The sequence below is a fragment of the Eschscholzia californica genome, unplaced genomic scaffold (assembly GCF_041429995.1).
Source record: "Eschscholzia californica isolate CP2 unplaced genomic scaffold, dmEscCali1.0.p SCAF_6, whole genome shotgun sequence".
NCBI classification, from domain to species: domain Eukaryota; kingdom Viridiplantae; phylum Streptophyta; class Magnoliopsida; order Ranunculales; family Papaveraceae; genus Eschscholzia; species Eschscholzia californica.
This window is the reverse complement of record NW_028238483.1, coordinates 28405376-28424348: the sequence shown is the minus strand read 5'-3', so window position 1 is coordinate 28424348 and position 18973 is coordinate 28405376. Positions and strand designations below refer to the sequence as shown.

Here is an 18973-nt window from a genome sequence, read left to right as displayed (position 1 = left end):
TCTTTTTGACCATGAGTGAATGAGCTTCAGTGGGATTACTACTCATAAATTGTGTTACATAATTCACACTATAAGCCAAATGAGGCCCAAAATGATGTGTGGTCCATGGGTCTCACCCAAAATCTAGTTCAACAGGTGAGGTTTTTCCTCGCACTTATATAGTGACCACCACCCCCTCCCACATCCAATGTGGGTCTAACACCAATGATCTTTCCTAGACACATAAGACCTGCAAAACTAGCTCCCCTTCTACAATGTAACATTTTGGTAAAGATGAGTTCGTATACCATTCATGGTTTGGCCCATGGCCACTTGCCCACCAAAATGTTCTTACCTAATCTCACTCCAAAAACTAGCTTAAAAAGTGAGGCTTTCCTTCACACTTATAAAGTAACCACCCCCTCCCACATTCAATGTGAGACTAAACACGTACAATTTCTTCCTCAACAATTAACCTGAAAGACTTTAGTGAACTTTAGTTCTGATACAATTTGTGGATGTGTCCATGAGTCTCACTTGTCCGAAGTGATTGGATTCATCTCACTTCAAAAGCTAGCTCAAGAGGTAAAGTTTTTTTGTCACACTTATAAATTAACCACCACCCCTCTCAAATCCAATCCCATCGTTTGTATTTTGTAGTAACACCCGTTCTTTGTACATTGATATATTATTACTGTGTCCAACGGCATGAACTGCTATTGACCTATTGTAATTATTCCCCCTTTTTTCCTGTGCCCTTGCTTTAATTTTTCGTACTGGCTTTGCGTGTCCATTGAAACTGATAAATAAGGGGAAAAAAGGTATTTCCATGATGAGTTAGGGCATTTCTAATGAAAAGCTAAAAAAACTCTAATTGTTTTATGTGTCATCGGAATTGTGACACTCTTTCCTAGATGACACTATTGAAATCCTCAGATCATAAGACATCTCAGATGCAACACTCTAGAAACTTAAGAATTACGTAGGTATCCATTTCCAAGATGGGTAATTTTGTTTCTAGTATTGAGTGTCTCAAATATTGGGTCGTCTTGAGATATCTTAAAATTAAATGTCGTCACATCATTTTAAGACCCATATTGAGTTTTGTATTAGAGAGTTTTTTGTAAAAAATTCAAACAATTGCAATCGGCACTAGGAGTTTTTCGATTTGAGTCTTGCATTGGAGATGGTCTGAGAGCATCATGTAACCCTTAATTTTAGAAACTCTTAGCGCCACATAAAAAAATTAGAATTTTTTAAAAACTTTCACTAATGCAAACTCAATGTCTTAGATGATGTGGTTGTAGTTAACAAAAGATATCTCAAGAGGGCACTTTATTTGTGGAGTGTCATCTTGAGATATCTCTAATTGTTCAACTCATCATTTTTAAAATTTAGATCAATAGAACTTCATACTAACTAAATTTTTCTTTATAAAATTTACCGTGTCACTTGAGTAAAAAACAACTTTAGAGATTTGTACTCGAGAAAAAAAATAAAATGGATGGTCTCTTTCTTGCTATATAAGAATGAAAATCTTAATTGAAACTAGACATATAGGATTGGACGGAGTTTTTTTTTTCTTTGAGTTTTGCGCCGGAAATGCTCTTAGAAATTAAACACTCAAAGTTAAAAAAATATCAATTACACATGAAATGAAAGAACTGCATCAAGTGTTTTTGGTGAACATCATAAGCATGACCATCGTCATCCCCACCATAATCATGATCATCATCTCTGTAATCATGATCGTTATCTATACATGCCACCATTAACAACAGGAGGTACAGTAACACCGCGACTTCGCCTGTCCATATTCGCTTGCCATCCTTTGTACATGCATCAAAATTAACAAACATCAATTGACTCAATTTTCGGAAAGCTCATAGTTGGTAATTTCATGTGTGGCCTTGAGTTTTCATTGCCCCTAAGTAGTTTTAGACTCTCCCAAGTCTCATCTAAAAATTAGTTTAATAGTCGAGTCTTTCTCGCATACTTATACAGTGACACTGCCCTTCCTACAACCAATGTGCGATAAACTCCAACATCTCTTAGTAGCTTGTGATAAAAAGCGCCACACACCACACCATAGAAGGACTTTCTTTTCTAATAGTTTGACTATCTGAGTGAAGTTTTAGTGGTTTACCTAACCCATTTTGTTTCTAGTATTGTTTAAGAAAAGCACAATCACCTTCTAGCCAAACATTAGAATATGAGAGCACATGTGGGGAGCATAGCCCTAGGGGCAAGCAACCGAGCTGTGCTTCACTTCCCCATGTAAGTGTGGATTTGCCCGGACTCTTAGGGCTAGAAATTGCAGGCCCCAAAATCTATATGACTATAATTTTTAATTCACATTGTGGCCACAGAAAACCCTGGTGGTTAAAATGAACAACTGTGATAGTTTGCTCGAAAAAGTGGGTCAAAACCCGGCCGATATTCAACGTGGGCAGCTGAATTTTGCCCGATCCATCAAGAGATTGAAAGACGGGTGAAATTCATCCGTCCACATCACGTCCCTGCCAGATTTTGGCTAGAGTTTCTTCACAGAAAAGTAATATTCTAAAATAAGAATGGCAAATTGGATTAGTCCGACGCCTTTCCATCCCTGAAAATATGTAAATCACTCTTACGAAAATAAATTGTTTTAAAGTCGATTGGCCCATTCAATGGTCATCAATCAAATTATAACTACCAGGATTAACCGATTCGTTTAATCTAATCAATTTGTATACAAGATTGGGGTTTACAAACATACCTATTCCCATGTCGAATCCATGATTTCTGAGCTCTCTATGTTCTTGACATAATGCACACACTTCACAGAAACAATGTACTAAACAATCCACACAAGGTTCTTCAACCAAGTCATATTGCCCCCTCATTTTAGATCGGTAGCACCATGAAAACAAACATGGCATCCCTATTAACATTAGGAGCACATATGTTGCCCCATATGTCACACAAGCTGCATCCAAACATTAATTCCACACGTTAGAGTCCTATAGGCGGGGGCGGATCAAAAATTTACTTGGAAGAGCGCTTGAGGACTAATCTAGTACTCAAGGACTGCCCCGACTAGTTACTAGTTAGTGTAAATCGTAAACTATTATACCTATTAAGCTCCCTCTAAAAAAGTACGTTTTTTTCGAGTATTGAGTTTTTGTGAGAGTGTGACATCTTCGTATAAATATGATCATTTTCACAGAAAATCATATCATTATAAACTCAGAAGCCTTTATAGGCAGAGGAAAGATGTATTACTTGAAGAACCGCTGCTGACAACTTCTGCAATCTGCCCAAACGTGATGCAAGGACAACAACAAGTCACCATACCTTCATGAAAACACAAATGCAAACACAAAGACATCAAAAAAAATGTACCCATAAAATCTTGATTAAGTAGTTATTAAGGTGGTATTTCTTACAGTTGCCAGGATCATCAAAACAATGACAAAGACCAGTAGACCATTGTCTTAAGGAAGATTGACCTTGAATATGCATAGTGGTGTTGGTGGTGGCTATATAGGGTGCTGTCGGTGGCGGATGTTGCTGGTGATAGTGTGCTCGTGTATTTAGTACGGCCGGAGGCGGCTTAGGCCGGGGATTTGAATCAGAAGATTCATAAGTTACCTTATGATAATCATCATCATGTTGGTTTAATTGAGGATACATTGAAGTAATGAAAGAGAAAGATATCTACAAAGAGAGATTTTGTTACTTGAAGTTTTTGTGTTTGATGAAGAGAGAAAGGAAATAAATTGTTTAGTAGTAGTAGTAGTAATACCTGATCTAACAAAAAAAACAAAGAAGAAATTGTTAATATAAAATGGTGGTCAAGGTCAAGTGTTATGTACTAAAAGTTTAGTATAATACTTGAAGTCTATAGTCAATTATGTTAATTGACTGACATTTTAAGTCTCCCAACGTGAACGTTATCGATATTCAGATCTGATTCTTTGGGTTTATAGTGCTAATTATTTCTTTTTTTATTTTTGTTCGGATTGATAAATCCATTCGACTCCCAAGTGGCCAGGTCAGACACATGGGATTCAATCGTATGGCGAAAAGGGAATGGCCAAATTTAGACAACCATCGTACAACCATCCAAAATCGATAACAAAATCGAACTGGAATCTAGATGTTTGGCATTTTTAGATAGAAAGTTGGCCTTTCAATCTCGATGGTTCGATCTAATTTTGAATTGGTTTCGTCTTTAACTTTTAGGTGGTTCTATCATTTTCTTAGGTAAGAGCTCCAAGACACGAAATTTCCTTTGAAAGTGTTTTTTTTTTAATAAAGGATGAGCTTCTCTCTTGCCAACGTGATTCTTGTGATGGATATGAACCCCAAATATCCATCAAAAGCCAATCTAGTTAGATTGATGGTTTGAGGCATTTTTGTCACTCCAAAACCAAGGGCGAGCCCACAAAAGGCCCTACGGCTCAAATGTGAACTTGTGTGTAAACGTGCCTTTAAACTCAAGATACATAAATTAATTTAAGCTCAACATTCATGTAACCCAACTTTAATTAATTAGAGGAAACTAGGCCGAAGACCAAACTTCAAAAAAAAAATTAATTAAAAAGACAAGTTAAAATATCTTTTGTTAAAAATTCAAATTTTGTGAATTTTTTTTGTTAAAAACTCAAATTTTGTACTCCGTATATTTCTTTTTGTTAAAAACTTTTATTTGGTTAGAGATTCAATATTTTTACAAAGGTGTTGCAAAACTATTTTAAAGTGTTGCAAGATGCTCCAAGACTACTGCAAAGCAATTGTAAAGTTGTCGCAAGGCTGACGTTGCAAAGCTGTCACAAAGTGTTGTAAAACTGTTGCAAGGCATGGCTAATTAGAAAAGTATTCAGAGAGCTGAAGACTAAAAAAGAATTGAATGATCCCTTCTAACCAAAGTCCAATTTTTTTTAAGAAAGTTTTGGTCAAATTTCCCATTAACTTAAGCCCGATTTGAGCCAAACTGCTCGCGTAAGTAAGAGTATGGTCCCTATTATTCATCCAAACCAATTTCTTCACTGTTACTCCTCCAAATCACTTTCTGCACCCTTTAACCCCTACAACCACTACCAACTTAAAAACAAGCACGAAACGGAGAATAGAATATAGTAGAAACCAAATTATAGACGAAATTTCGATAAAAATGCTCTCACTTTCTTATAATTTTTTTTTTTTTTTTTTGTTGAAAGCTCACTTTCTTATAATTAGTTATCCTAACTATAAATCCTAAATCTGCCACTGATAAAGTGAGACTGTTAGAGAAAACATTTAGTTTCTTCCATATTTTCGTTTATTTCTTCTATGAACCAAGTTCATAGTTTTTTTTTCCCATATAAGACAGGGTTGTTGAGTGTGCTCTCCTCAAATAGAGGGAAGTTCTTGTACATTTTTCTTATTGTGATATACATCTACAATTTGCTCATCTTTGCGTTTATAACCTATTTAACTTCAGTTGTGATGGTCTGATAGATTGTGTTAGACCCGCTACCTTTCTAGCATCTCTTTATAGAATAGACCAGAGTTCGAGTCTTGCTTCCCAAAAAAACATATGTTATCGTTGATACATCAGTAATTGGCTCAATTATGATGACTTAAAGTGGTGTTCGTGTTGTCTTAATCCGGCGACAATGCAGACCTTGAATCAGATTTTATATATGACTTCGAAATAGAACAACACCATAGCAAAGGGATCAATGTAATACGCCTTCGTCAACTCTTCTCTTAAAACTTGATGGGTAATTCAGTTTCTAATGTACTTTGTGTCTATCTCCACCCAGATTAACTTTTGGTGCAGCTCGAGCAATCCATGAAATATCGAAATAAAAAAGGCCGAATAAAGACTTCAGTTGCCCAGAAAAGAATCAAACTAGTGACCTCTTGAAGGCAGTTAAGCGTCGGTCCCTGCACTGGTATATGGGGTGAGGGAATCAGCTTTTCAGTCTTACTTTCATTCTTCTTTCTTTTTTAAGTGTATTTTGGCTATTCGATTCCTATTAGATAAGAAGGAATAAAACCAAAAGAGAAAGATCATATAGATTACTCAAATTTAGTGAGAGAGAGATAATTCATTCCCTCAATTCAATCAATCTCCATCTTCTTCTTCACCTAACAAACATGGCCATCAAAAACAGATCAATAGTCACTCATACTCGTGACATTCAGGGCGTTAATCAGAGGCAGATGACTATCGACGAGTTCAAGGTTTGGTTGATGGCATTCGACACAAACAGGGATGGACGTATAAGCAAGGAAGAGCTTCGAAAGGCCATTCGAAGCATTCAAGGCTGGTTTAGTGCCCACAAGAACACCAATAAGGGGATTTCTGCAGATACTAATGGTGATGGCTATATTGACGATGACGAGATCTACAATCTCTTGGACTTCGCAGAAGATCGCTTAGGTCTTAAGATCATCGCCTACTAGAATTATATTATATGTTTCGTGCTATCCGGCTGACTGTCTTGAAGTTTATGTAAAACTCTACTCCCTAAATAATTCTATTTCAGTGATTATAGCCATTGAAATACTTAACAAACTCGAAAACTTTTATGCAATTTAGCAATCAAGCATTTAGATTATCAATAATAGCAACAATCTAAAGGAAGATGGAAATGAATCTTGCATTTATATAAACAATGATTCTTGTACAGTTTCGAGTATAAATACCTCTTGTTCATCTTATAGATCAATCTATACATATACGTCGTTAAATTGCTCAATGGGTTGTTCTCACAAGGATTGAATTATGCAAATAATAAGCTAAAAGTGTTTAGGAGGACATGATTCGGATCCATCTTCTCTCTTTAGATCTGCCTTGCGGGTATCAATCAGTTTTGACAATCATTGATTTATATATTCCACCACAAGGAGTTTTCCAGCCTCATCGCTCATCATCTTCAAACAATTTTTCTGCACATGATCCACAGCCGTTAATAGGAACGATGTCTGTATGAACTAACAGTTTCATGATTCTCTTTCAGTTTTCAAGTAGTACCCAATTCATAGATTTCGTAGTTGTTTAAAGACTGTAGGGGTCTGAGGCCAAAAATCAGTTCCACTCTTCTTCGAGCAAGAAAATTTTTTCGTGTTTTGCTTGCATGTGCGAACATTTACAGAAGAGCGGTTTCATGACTCCGAGTATTTGTCAGTAGCTGAAACAAGATCATGATTCTTACCTGAGATGATTCCAAAACCGATAAGGTGACATCCTTGTGCTTCCAACGGCGTTGTGCATGACAAGATTTCTTGATGGTATCTTCAGAGATCGATTTCAGGAAAAGGCATTTTCCAGTAATTCCATGTGTTGTATTCCTCCTGAACCAAAAACGAGATAAAAGTTGGTTCATATATGTCCTAAGAGACCAAGCAAGTTAGATTTCCACATAGTTAGGGGAATCAGCGAAGAAACAGGAACAGTTGTGAAAGGATACCGGCTCAGCTGATGTGGGAGGAAACATGCCATTAACGAGTTCATGTAGCGAAGTATATGATTTTGTGTCAACTCGACGATGCACAGCAACCTCACCCTGTACCATCAATTACATGATGAACAAATTGGAAGAAGGCAAATGACCGGAGTAAGGGTTTATGTTATTGCATATTAAACTAAAATTAGGATATAAATTAATACCTTGGGATTGATAATGAAGATTTTTCCTTTTGGAATTCCAACCTTAAGGTAGCTAAATTCATCAGTATCTCTGTTGCCGAAACCAGCATAAAAAGGATTACAATCGGGAGGAAATAATGCCTTGATATCCTGGTAATTTCAGAATCAGACGCATTAATAACAACTCTTCCAGCAGAACAAAAACGATTTTGACCAATATAATGTACTATAAGGTTACAGATTAGTCTGCTGACTGTAAGAGGGAACTCACATTTAGACATGCAATCTTGAATTCATGAGGAGCTCGTCTGATAACTGTTATTATAAAAGATAAAAAGAAAGAACAGTTTTGTTAAATCATTTCTTAGAATAAATACAGCGAAGAGAAGCACTGAAAGTAGGTCAGCATTCAGCAATCAAGGTCAGTAAAGCGGTTATCGGTCAATAACTAAAACCTAATTTATACTTCGGTTCTGTAACTGAGCAGACATACTCCACAACCAAATCTCGAAACTAACTCAGGAGTCAAACTCTAACTTTTGGAGATGCCTTTTGTCAGATAAACTGCACTACTTTGAATGAAGCAACAGATTAGTGCATCGTAGATAGTAAACTAACCTTCACGGAATAGGGAAGGAAAAAGTCCATCAGGCGAAATAACAACAGGTCCGTCAGGAAGAGCCTTGCCATCCTGCGCAAGTAAAAGTCGTATAGCTTTTTCTGTCACGAGGCTTCGAAAACGAAAAGACAACGACAAGGAAGTAGGAACTTGCTTCCCACATTAGAGTTTTATGTATCACCTGCTTAAGGTTGAGAAGGAATTGCCTAGTAAGATAGGCCTGCGAGATTGCACGTGCACTGAGGAAAAGCAATTGATACCCATTTTCCTACAAGATAAGAAAAGATCCAGGTTTATAGGACAATGTATTTCTTAATCAGTTACTCGGATATATTACTCGGTCCAAGTAAGAACTGAAGGAAACAATTGTGTGTTTTGCTGTTTCGGATCATAGATTCCAATCTATTCTAGCTGCGTCCTAGTAATTGCATTGCCGGGCAAACTTGAGTGGGTGCTAAGAGAACTGTGGAAGATCAATCCTAACTAAACTTGAGTGGGCAAACTTGAGTGGGTAGTAATAAGACTCTAAGAGAACTGTGGAACTATAAACAAAACTAAAGCTTTGTAATGTTGAAAGAGTATAAGATAAGATATAGACATACCTTAATTGCTGAAAATAGATGGGCCACTCCGGTCTGTGACCAATCCTTTCCAACCAAAGGCATGAACTGCCCAAGAACATCCGATCTTTAATAAGAACGGAAAAGGAGGAATCAGACATGGGAACAGAAAGTTTCTCATTTTGAGCCCAAGAAAGAGTCGAAAATATTAACGAGAAAACAAAATCTGAATATGTGGTAATACTGGTACATGATGTAATGTAAGTACAAACTAAGTGGCATTTCATTTATCTTCTAATTAACTTATATAAACACCCATCTGAGGTAAATTTGGAGATTAAACAAATAGTAACTCTAGCTAATTGACTTAAGAGACATGAATGTTGAAAATGTATTTGCCTAATAATCTAACTCCTTAAGGGAAAAGGCAATAGAAAATGAGATTTACTTTGTAATTGTCCCATCGACATCCGAGATAACTACCCGAGTGTTCCATTTCCACAAATATATTCTTGCATCCACCTGTTCAAGAACATGATCGAGAGAACATAAATAGACAAATATTTACAAGGAGATAGAAAAACCTAGTTTAACCGAAAATAAAAATATGCATATATCATATATGATGATCACCTGTTGTTTTCCCAGCATTGCAGTTGAGAATGTGAAGGTAACCATATTCTGCCCTGCCTTCAGATTTAAGGTGTCCAACTGTTCAGATGTCGGAATAGTCGATCTCACCTTACGTTTAGAACCATTGACTTTGGTTGAACTGTTATTCCTTGTTATTCCACCACCATTGCTCTGCGAAGGATTGTCCGCCTCAGAATCTTTGGCGCCGTCTTGAGCTGATTGGACTGAAGTCAGGGATGTTGATTTTTTGAATGTGAAAGGCCAGATTCTCCAGCTTCCACCAGAGACATTGGTGTTCGATGCATCATCTTCAAGAGTTTCCTCAACTCGGTCAACAGCTATCATGCCTTTGGACTCGGAAATGTGTTCATGACCAAATGAAACCATCTCCACAATAATAGGTGAAGCGGCTTCCCACGGAAAATATTGGCCTCCAATCCTAATAACTAGTCTCTCGTCCTTTACAAGCTCAGGAGCTAAAGAAACAAACTTATCGTAATCCACTTTTTCAGCATCAAATGCTTGAGAAGCAGCATCAATCCCCATTCCTTCATTTAGCAAGTGCTTGCACAGAGATGTTTCTACATAAAGCATACAACTTAAAAGATTTTCATTTACAAGCTTTATTACTTCAAATAAGTAATCTGAAGGAAAATGCGGAAGGAGATTGTCTTACCGAACAAAGGATTGGTCGACATATCTTTGAGTACCTCCAAAAATTGAGGATCATCAACTGTAAATTTTCCCTCTAATGAAGGACTTTTAGCGTCGGAATTGAGTTTGAAAGAGCATGATATGTCCTTTCGTAGCATTTTCGATTCTAAATTCTCAGAACTAGAACTGAAAGAGTGGCTAAGAGGGAGAAGATCATCAGATGCCTCCAGGTTGTCAATGCAAGATCTGAGATTGGGCATAGACTGTGCTGCCCATTTACTTTCTTCAGTTGTACCCTTTTGACTTCTTTGAATACTAATCGGAGAAGTAGCGTTTGATTCTTCAACCAGTGGTTGACTAGCACTGAGGGAACTCTCATGAGCAAACTCATCCGTAGACAAATAAGGCACATGATTGATATCAGTCGAGCTTATGTCACCTATCTCATCATCAAGGATAACTGGACTAATATATACAGGATCAGGAGAAACAGAACTCTTTTGCTGATCCCCATTGGTTATGAAATCTTCATTGTCGCTGAAAAGGAACTGCTCTTCATCTGAACTTTCTGATGGTGCAAAGCTTGAATTTGGTAACTCGGCTGGGAGATAATCAGTACTGAATCCCTGAGGAGCATCAACAAAGTCAACTGAAGTATTCATCTTATTTTCTTCGTCATGATTTTCCTCTTCTTCATCTTGACGAATTGCGTAGCTAGGACTGAATACCACACAAATTCCTCCTGACTCTACTTCTTCATTTAAATCTATGCTTTGCTCGGGAGCAGCCTCTGGATAATGCGGGTCTGGTGCTATAAAGGACCTCTCTAGAGTAATATTTCCATACAAGCAAGAATTAGAGAAGCTTACTGGAGATTGATTCCTAGAACCCTCATCTTGTTCTTTATCTGAAGTCTTATCCTCATTTAGTACATCGACTACTGTTTCTTGATGGATGACAAGCGAAGAATCCAATTCTTTACTATACCTATTGCCAAGATTATCGGATTCCATGCACATAATTTTGGCTTCAACGGGAGAAGATTTTACCTCATTTTCACTAACATTTTTGGTGTTAAGGGTATCATAGGAACCCTCACGGCTCAATAAGCAAGAATCGTCTGAATTGTTAGTAGTCAGTACTATTTCAGATTCAGTCTCTAATTTCTCCGCAGTCCCATATGATACCTCTGTATCCCCATTGACTACAGAGACCTCACATCCGTAATGGGGAGGATGGGCATTCTCTAGACCTCCTTGATAATCGGGAATATCAACAGCTTCCCCTAAGATCTCCGAAGATTGATATTGTATTTGAAGAGTTTCGCCTTCATTATCAGACATCCCACAATTTGAACTATCATTTATTTTGTCAAAGGATTCTTCTTCGCAACACTGCATATTACTCTGATCTTCTTCAAGCTCATCCGAATGAGGATTATGAGCATGAAGTGGGGTGACCTCAGACAGTGAGTCGTTCTTGTTTCCCACAAATCCGCCATTACCTATATCAAGTTGGTCATTTTCGATTATTTTTTCAGATATCACCACATTGGAAACATTTTCCTCCAATGTGAGTTTTGATTCTAGACATGAACCACTAGGACTACTTGCCTCCTCAAAAGCATTGGTATTTCGAGGAATAGACTCTAAATGATTGCCTACACCCTCATTGGGTAGACTAATCGATTCCGACAGAACACAATTTTCGGAATAATTCTCATCACTAACCTCAAAATCTTTATAAACCTCAACTGGCAGGCTTGAAGAAGACAAAATCGAAGGCTTATCACTCCTCTTTTCTCTATTCATTGATAGATTAGTAGACCAGTTAACCTCCAATAAGTCAGCTGCAATCGCAGCATGATCTAAACAATTCGTCTCTTCTAGCCCGGACCCATTTCGCTCCTCCTGGACACCATAATCAACAGATTTTCGCCCAAACATGAACCCAAAAATCTGGGACCGGTTAGAATTAGTTGTCATCACTATCTTCTGACTCCCTGCATCAATCTGAGTAACAGAACTCTGTAAATCAGAACCTAAATCACAACTCTTAGACTGTTTTAACTTCACATTCTGGTTCTGGTCAATATTGTCATCTGCTTCATACATAGAAGACTGAGTAGACAAAGCAACCGAATTTTCTTCTTCATTGTCGACCTCCTTAGAGAAATAAGCTTCTCCTTTATGTGATAAATACATATGGAAATTCGCTTCGATTCCATTTACGCTAATTTTAACTACCTTTTCCTTTGTCTTCAAAACTCCTTGAAATTTCCCGAACCTAACATTCCATGGAGAAGATTTGAAGCTCCCATCTGGTTGTTGAACTACAATTATATCAACAGCTCCCCCAAATGGGTGAAATGGCCCAGAAACTGTGTAAACTCCTTGGGTAATGTAGCTACTAAGTTTCTCAACAGCAAACATCTTCCCAAGATTGAATTTTTTTCAATAAAGAAATGGTAAAATAATCTCAAAATATCAGTTGTTGCCTCACCAAATTGTGAGGCTTTCTGGTTCAAATCAATAACACCAAGATCTGATGTTGTTAAAATTTCCACCACAAAAACCAAAACCCAGTTCAGAAAACACACCAAACTCATCGAATCTTGGTCACCTCTGATAATTAGAACTGCAGAAAATCATCAAATCTAACTCAAAACCCATAAAAATTTATCCTCTTTTTTTTCCTAAGATAAGAAGAAGATGAATAAATGGATGAATACCCAGATCAATAGATGTCAAAACAAAACTAATAGGACCCATAAAAGAGAAAGAAACAACCAATCCTAGGTATATTCGCATATATCATTCAAATGCTTCTTTTAGATCTCAAACAGAACAAAAACAAAATTGAAATTAAATAAAAGGGTTGTGGGGTTTATTTATTTAACTGACCTGAATGAATTAAAATGGATCAAAAATGTGAACTTCCGGTATGGGTCTATTCTCCTTTTTCGTCAATTCTCTCTCTCTCTCTCTCTAGGAAGGAGGATTTGGTGATTCTTTTTGTGGGGGAAGGAAGGGGAGAAGAAGGTGAAGAGAGAGAGATCCAATGGCGTCCACGTCAGAAGGTGGTGATATGATTAATTTGATTTCGTGGCAAGAAAGACTGCGGAATTTCTACTACCCTTTTTGCCCTTTTTCTGCCATGAAAAGGGATTTTCAACCATGATTATAATTCTCCTTAAGGAGTATTACTTATCTGTGTACTCCTTTGGATCATTCTTGTTTGATTTCTATTTCTTGAGATTTGATGTAAGATCAGACGGTGGACAATGTAATGATAGAGGCATTTGTTAGGATGACTTGAAAAGGAGACTTTTTATAAGAAAACTTCTTGAGACACTTCATCAGGACAAAAGGAAGTCCGTTTTTTTAACTTTTATTATGAGAAAGTTTTATGTAAATTTATATTTATTTATTTTTTTTTTTTTTTGTTGAACTAAGCTCACAAAACAGTCACTCAAAGAATAATCACCAATAAAAATATACATCTAATATGATTGTGTGAACCAAACTTTGAGGTTTTTTTATTCGTTATCCAACTTGGTTCTGTCGGAAGGGACGAAGATTCGTTTCGTGCTAACTTAAGGTGGGTGATTTGAATAAAGAAATCATCTGGAGTATAAAGTTTTGGACGGAAATTAAAAAGAATTAAAATTTTTTGTTTCATCCAAACACTTAAACCACGAACATCGGCGACTTCCATCATAAATTCGGCAACCTCCACAACAAATCCAAACCACTTTTTCATCATCTTCGGCAACTCTCATCTTCTCTTTCTGTCTCTCTCATACTCTCTCTCTACATCTCCGGCGAAGGGGAGGAGCCTCTTCGCCGGAGCCCTGGTTTCCAAACGAAACCAGATCTGGTCTCGTCTGGTTTCAAACCAGGTGAGTTTGGTTTGTCTAGTTTGAGTTTCAAACCAGACTCGGTGAAGGGGTTCTTCCCCTTCGTCGGAGATAATGAGAGAAGATAGAGAGATATAGATAAGAGGAGAGAGAGAAGATAGTGAGAGGAGAGAGAGAGAGAGAGAGAGAGAAAAAAAAAGAGAGAAGAGAGAAACATGAGAGAACGAAGTCGGCCGCCGTCGCCGGCTAACTCCGGTCGGCGACTTTAAGGGTATGTTTGGTTTATGTGTTTTGGGGTTTCCACCTTATTCCCCAAATCAACGCCCTAACCTAAATCTCTTTGTGTTGGAGATTTCTTGGTTTTTATGCTTTCCTACCGTTTTAGTGTCATGTTTCTTACTTCATCTGGTCTCTAGTAAGATTGTAGTTTCATTTTTTTTCTAAGATATATATAATCTATATGGTGTGTGTTTTAGTGATTTAATACTCTGGTGTTGTAGATATCATTTTCTGATTGAGAAACTAGTGTTCCAACTATCCAACACAACTTTAAGATGTCTTTAAAGTTTTCGTGTTTTATTTACCAAGGTTTCATGATTTTGAGCGACTACATCTTTGATGTTGGCAAAAATAGCCGACGGAATCCAGATATCACATGTCTTGAGCAATTTGATACCCCTATAGTTCCTACAGGCACGTGTACTTTATTTTGTCCCCGTGAGCATCCACCCTTAAGGGGCATGATCCTTATTATTGTGCCCAATTATGCTTTAAACCGTCTTGTTCGGTCGTTTTACCTTTTGGTCACTCTTTTCGACCAAGGAGAGTTTAGGGGGACTTTGTGTCTTTTTTCTTCTAGATCAACCTTTTGACTCTGCAAAGACAACAATGACTCTTTTGGAAATGCGTTCAGCTCTTTTTTGGTTAGCACCGCTAGTTTGGTCTCAGGCTCTCAGTTATAACCTTATCTTTAGCCGGTTATGGTGATCTGCCTCACCTCTCACCCTTTGCAGTTTGTCTGCGTTATTCAACTATCTTTGTCAAGCCTTTTGGTTTGGGCATCATCCTCAACTAATGTTACTAGGTGTCTGATTAGATCTCTCGATTGTGGTGAGGCATAATTTATCTTTCAAGAGAATCCTGGTGGGGTACTATGAAATCTTTGGATTCCACTTTTATGAAATTACAAGATTTCTTGAAGTTCTATATTTCTTTTTCCATATGATTCTTCTTGTGTGATTTGAACAGTTTCAGGTTTTAAAGTGATGGTCTGGTTGAAGTTGTTTCTTGGCGGCTACTCATCAATAGGCAAGTTTGTTTCTTTTGTAGAATCGAGGATATAATCGCAAGTTAACTGGAAGGTTGGTTGTTTTGACTTTTGAGAAGATTTACGTGATGACTTTAAATATAGTCGTGCAACTTACCATTTGGAGGGTGTGGTTAAAGTTATATCTTTGCTGTAAAGCAATCTCACATCGGTGGTGAGACGAAGTGTGGTGCTTCTCTTAAGAGGTTAAGCATCCTTCCCTAAGAGGTGTTTTAAAACTGTGAGATCCAGGTGTGTCAAAACAGACAGTGTCACTAGCAGACCAAAAAGTTGGTCCGCACCATTCTATATATACGTTATCAACACGATTCACTCTACTCTGATGTGGTATTAGGAGGTGTGTGTTGTAAAGCAAACTCACATCAGTAGTGAGACGGAGTGTGATGCTCCTCTTAAAAAGTTAAGCATCATTCCTAGTGAGCCATTTTAAAACCACGAGCCACACCTAGAGGCACACCGTGTGGCCAGATGTACTGTCAAAATGGACACTATCACTATCAGCCCCCAAGCCTGATCTACTACACTGTCCGTTTTACTTTGAGGAAGGAAATTAGGCGACAACATCAGGATTCTCAGGAAGGAGACGAGAGGAGGAAACGAAGCAAGCAAGAAATTCAATAAAACCTTAGCTAATAACAACACAAAATCCAACTTAAGGTTAGTAATTTTGTTTTACATAAAACCTAGTTTTAATTTATTCAAATCATAGTTTGAAATTGTTATTTGTTTTAGGGTTTTGGTTATATCAGTTTGATGAACATCTTCTTATTTTTTTTACCAAGAAAGCCAATTTTGTTCATGGGTTTTGTTCCCTTCAGTTTACTTGTGAACTTGGAAGAAGCATTTATAGCTTCAGCAGGAAAAAAGAACTTTTTCCACTCTTTTAACTCTTCCTAAATTTCATTGACCTGCACAAAACAAATCAAAAGCATAGTTAGTAAAGTTCTTGTGGCACTAATTTGTTTCAGCAGCTCAAATATAAATCTCTTGAGTGAGTGAGTGAGTGATTATTGATAAGCTCAAATGGTAGTTGTAGAACTCTAGCTTATGCTTCATAACTATTCCCATGGCTTGAAATCTTGCCCTTTATAGTTGTTGGTTTTCTTTAGGCTAATTGGGTAAATACTTGGTACATGTTGTTTTGTGAGATCTTCATTATAAACTAAGAGAACAAGATTGGTTATATGCAGATGCTATAAGGATCTAGTTGTGAAGGTTACCATGTCATTAATGGCATCGAGATTAGTTGCCCGACGACAGTTCATGTTCACCTTTATTCCTCCGCAATTCCGTAAATTAAGTTTCTCATCCCATGCTTCTTCTGAGTTCAACGACACCCCCATGGATTCGGACCTTGACTTGGGGTATTTAGAAAGTGTAAAACCCTTGCTTCCTTCTCTTCAGATCTCCAATGATGCGGATATGGTCTCTAGAATTTTAATCGAACAACACAACCCTTTTCATGCCATGGAAACCGCTCTTCAGCTCAGTGGAATTAGAGTTACTAATGATCTTGTTCACCAGACTCTGATTCGCCTGAAAAATGTATCGAAAATTGCGATGGGGTTCTTCGTTTGGGCGAAGGAACAGGCGGGTTATAGCCATGATGTAGTCTCTTATGATCTAATAATCGATATCTTGGCAAAAGTTCGACAATTCGATGTCTCATGGCAGTTGTTAGTTGAAATGGATCAACAAGGCATAAAACCCACTTCTAAAACTTTCGGAATTTTAGTTCGAAGACTAATATCTGCAGGTTTTACGCGGCAAGCAATTCGTGCTTTTGATGACATGGAGAGCTTCATCGAGAGAGAAACTGATAAAGACGATTTTACATACCTTCTTGACACTCTTTGTAAGTATGGGTATGTGAAGGTTGCTACTGAGATATTCAATAAAAGAAAATTCAGATTCGAACCCGATACAAAAATTTATACAATTTTAGTTTATGGGTGGTGTAAACTAAATCGACCTCAAATGGCAGAGAGATTCTTTAGAGAAATGTTGGATCGTGGATTAGAACCAAATGTTATTACTTACAATGTTCTCTTAAATGGAATTTGTCGGAAATCAAGCTTACACCCAGAAGATCGATTTGAAAGAACAATTCAAGCAGCTGAAAACATGTTAGATGAAATGCAAAAGAGAGGAATAGAGCCAGATGTTACTAGTTACTCCATCGTTCTTCATGTGTATAGTCGTGCTCATAAACCAGATTTGTCTCTCGATAAGTTGAGTTCGATGAGAGAGAAAGGAATTTGTCCAACCGTAGCGACCTACACTTCAGTTATAAAATGTCTTGGTTCATGTGGAAGACTTGAAGATGCCGAAGAACTTCTTAATGACATGGAAACTAATGGAGTAACCCCATCTGCTGCAACATTTAATTGTTTCTTTAAGGAGTTCCGAGGCAGGAAAGACACGGATAAAGCTTTGAAATTGTATAGGAAAATGCAGGAATCTTCGTGTACTCCAAGTTTGCAGACGTATAATATATTAGTGGGTATGTTTTCAAAGTTGAATCAAATGGAAGTCGTGAAGGAATTATGGAACGATATGAAGGAGAGTGGAGCTGGGCCAGATTTAGATTCATATACACTGCTTATTCACGGATTATGTGAGAAACGGAAATGGAAAGAAGCTTGCCAGTTTTTTATGGAGATGATTGAGAAAGGATTTCTTCCACAAAAGATCACATTTGAAACACTTTATCGGGGTTTGATTCAATCTGATATGTTAAGAACTTGGAGAAGATTAAAGAAGAGACTTGACGAAGAATCTATTACATTTGGTTCTGAGTTTCAACATCTTCACTTCAAGCCTTATAGGAGGTGAAAAGCTAGAGCTCTACGAACATCCCGAAAAATGTTAATTCCGCGAGGTACATTTCTCACATTGCACTTCTATAGTACGTTTCATTCAATATATAAATTATCCAAGAACAACTTGTGCAGGGATGCCATATCTCCGAGAACTGAACTTTCGAAACAACTCGGGGACTTCTAAGACTTCAACGTGCTTCGGGGAAAGAATGGTACGTGGAGTGATTCGAACGCGTGACCTCTGAGATCGGACAAACAAGTTTGACCAAGTTGACTTCACTTCTAATATCAACCAACAATTGGTCATGGTTTCGGAGGATGTCACCCGCACTTATTAGTTTTGCACAAAAATAACATTGACAATGTAGTCTATCAATCCTAGCAAAGTTATAGATTGTTCAACATTAGGACCAACCAGAGACTAGGTTTAAATCACAACATACATTGTCATATTCCATTGTCTTTTATGGTGGAGATGGCACTATAATGCCTTCTTATCTGTTTCTTGGAAGTCTTTAAAGTGTGTGTTTCAATGGATATAAAAGCACTTTAATGTTAGGAAAGGAGTTCTGATACAGTGGGGTGACAATATTACCTTTAAAGTAGAGAAACAAACTAACTACTTAGTTTTAATGGATTGAAATCATCATCATTACCATTATACTCCAACTCATAGCTCTCAATCACCAAATATTTGTTGTTGATACTTTTTAAATTCCTTGTTCTTCTTTATGGTTGAAGAAATAAATACATTGTATTTGTTTTTTGAAGTGATGTATTGATCTTTTGCTTGATTTTTATTTTGAAAATATACGACTTTGAATCTTGAAAATTGAAGAAAAACAACTCTAAAGACAGATACGTAGGACAGATATGTATGGCCTTTAGGGTTCAAA

At 37.3% G+C, this 18973-nt stretch overlaps 4 protein-coding genes across 6 annotated transcripts; 2 read left to right on the top strand and 2 right to left on the bottom strand.

Moving 5' to 3' along the window:
- Positions 1-1464: 1464 nt before the first annotated feature.
- Positions 1465-3773, bottom strand: LOC147533191 (cell number regulator 2-like). Its single transcript, XM_086645785.1, has 4 exons — positions 3408-3773; positions 3244-3315; positions 2738-2947; positions 1465-1808 (listed from the first exon to the last, which is right to left on the bottom strand). Exons 1-4 carry the CDS (start codon positions 3652-3654, stop codon positions 1732-1734), a joined length of 606 nt encoding a protein of 201 aa, XP_086501911.1. The 5' UTR covers positions 3655-3773; the 3' UTR covers positions 1465-1731.
- A 2335-nt stretch (positions 3774-6108) lies between these two features.
- On the top strand, positions 6109-6417 carry LOC147533190 (uncharacterized). Its single transcript, XM_086650024.1, has one exon. It carries the CDS (start codon positions 6109-6111, stop codon positions 6415-6417), a length of 309 nt encoding a protein of 102 aa, XP_086506150.1.
- A 178-nt stretch (positions 6418-6595) lies between these two features.
- On the bottom strand, positions 6596-13461 carry LOC147533189 (phosphatidate phosphatase PAH2-like). Of its 3 annotated transcripts, none has more exons than XM_086651106.1 (12): positions 12973-13461; positions 10092-12706; positions 9416-9996; positions 9231-9304; positions 8825-8909; positions 8404-8490; positions 8222-8294; positions 7875-7918; positions 7625-7753; positions 7425-7520; positions 7170-7308; positions 6596-6903 (listed from the first exon to the last, which is right to left on the bottom strand). In XM_086651106.1, exons 2-11 carry the CDS (start codon positions 12499-12501, stop codon positions 7252-7254), a joined length of 3636 nt encoding a protein of 1211 aa, XP_086507232.1. In that variant the 5' UTR covers positions 12502-12706; positions 12973-13461; the 3' UTR covers positions 6596-6903; positions 7170-7251. The 3 variants fall into 3 exon arrangements, with proteins under 3 accessions (XP_086507232.1, XP_086507233.1, XP_086507235.1); XM_086651107.1 differs by having other exon boundaries at positions 10092-12764; positions 12973-13285; XM_086651109.1 differs by lacking the exon at positions 12973-13461 and having other exon boundaries at positions 10092-12908.
- A 2114-nt stretch (positions 13462-15575) lies between these two features.
- Positions 15576-18877, top strand: LOC147533188 (pentatricopeptide repeat-containing protein At2g13420, mitochondrial-like). Its single transcript, XM_086648573.1, has 3 exons — positions 15576-15912; positions 16446-18136; positions 18210-18877. The coding sequence occupies exon 2, from the start codon at positions 16477-16479 to the stop codon at positions 18088-18090; it is 1614 nt and encodes a 537-aa protein (XP_086504699.1). The 5' UTR covers positions 15576-15912; positions 16446-16476; the 3' UTR covers positions 18091-18136; positions 18210-18877.
- Positions 18878-18973: the final 96 nt, after the last annotated feature.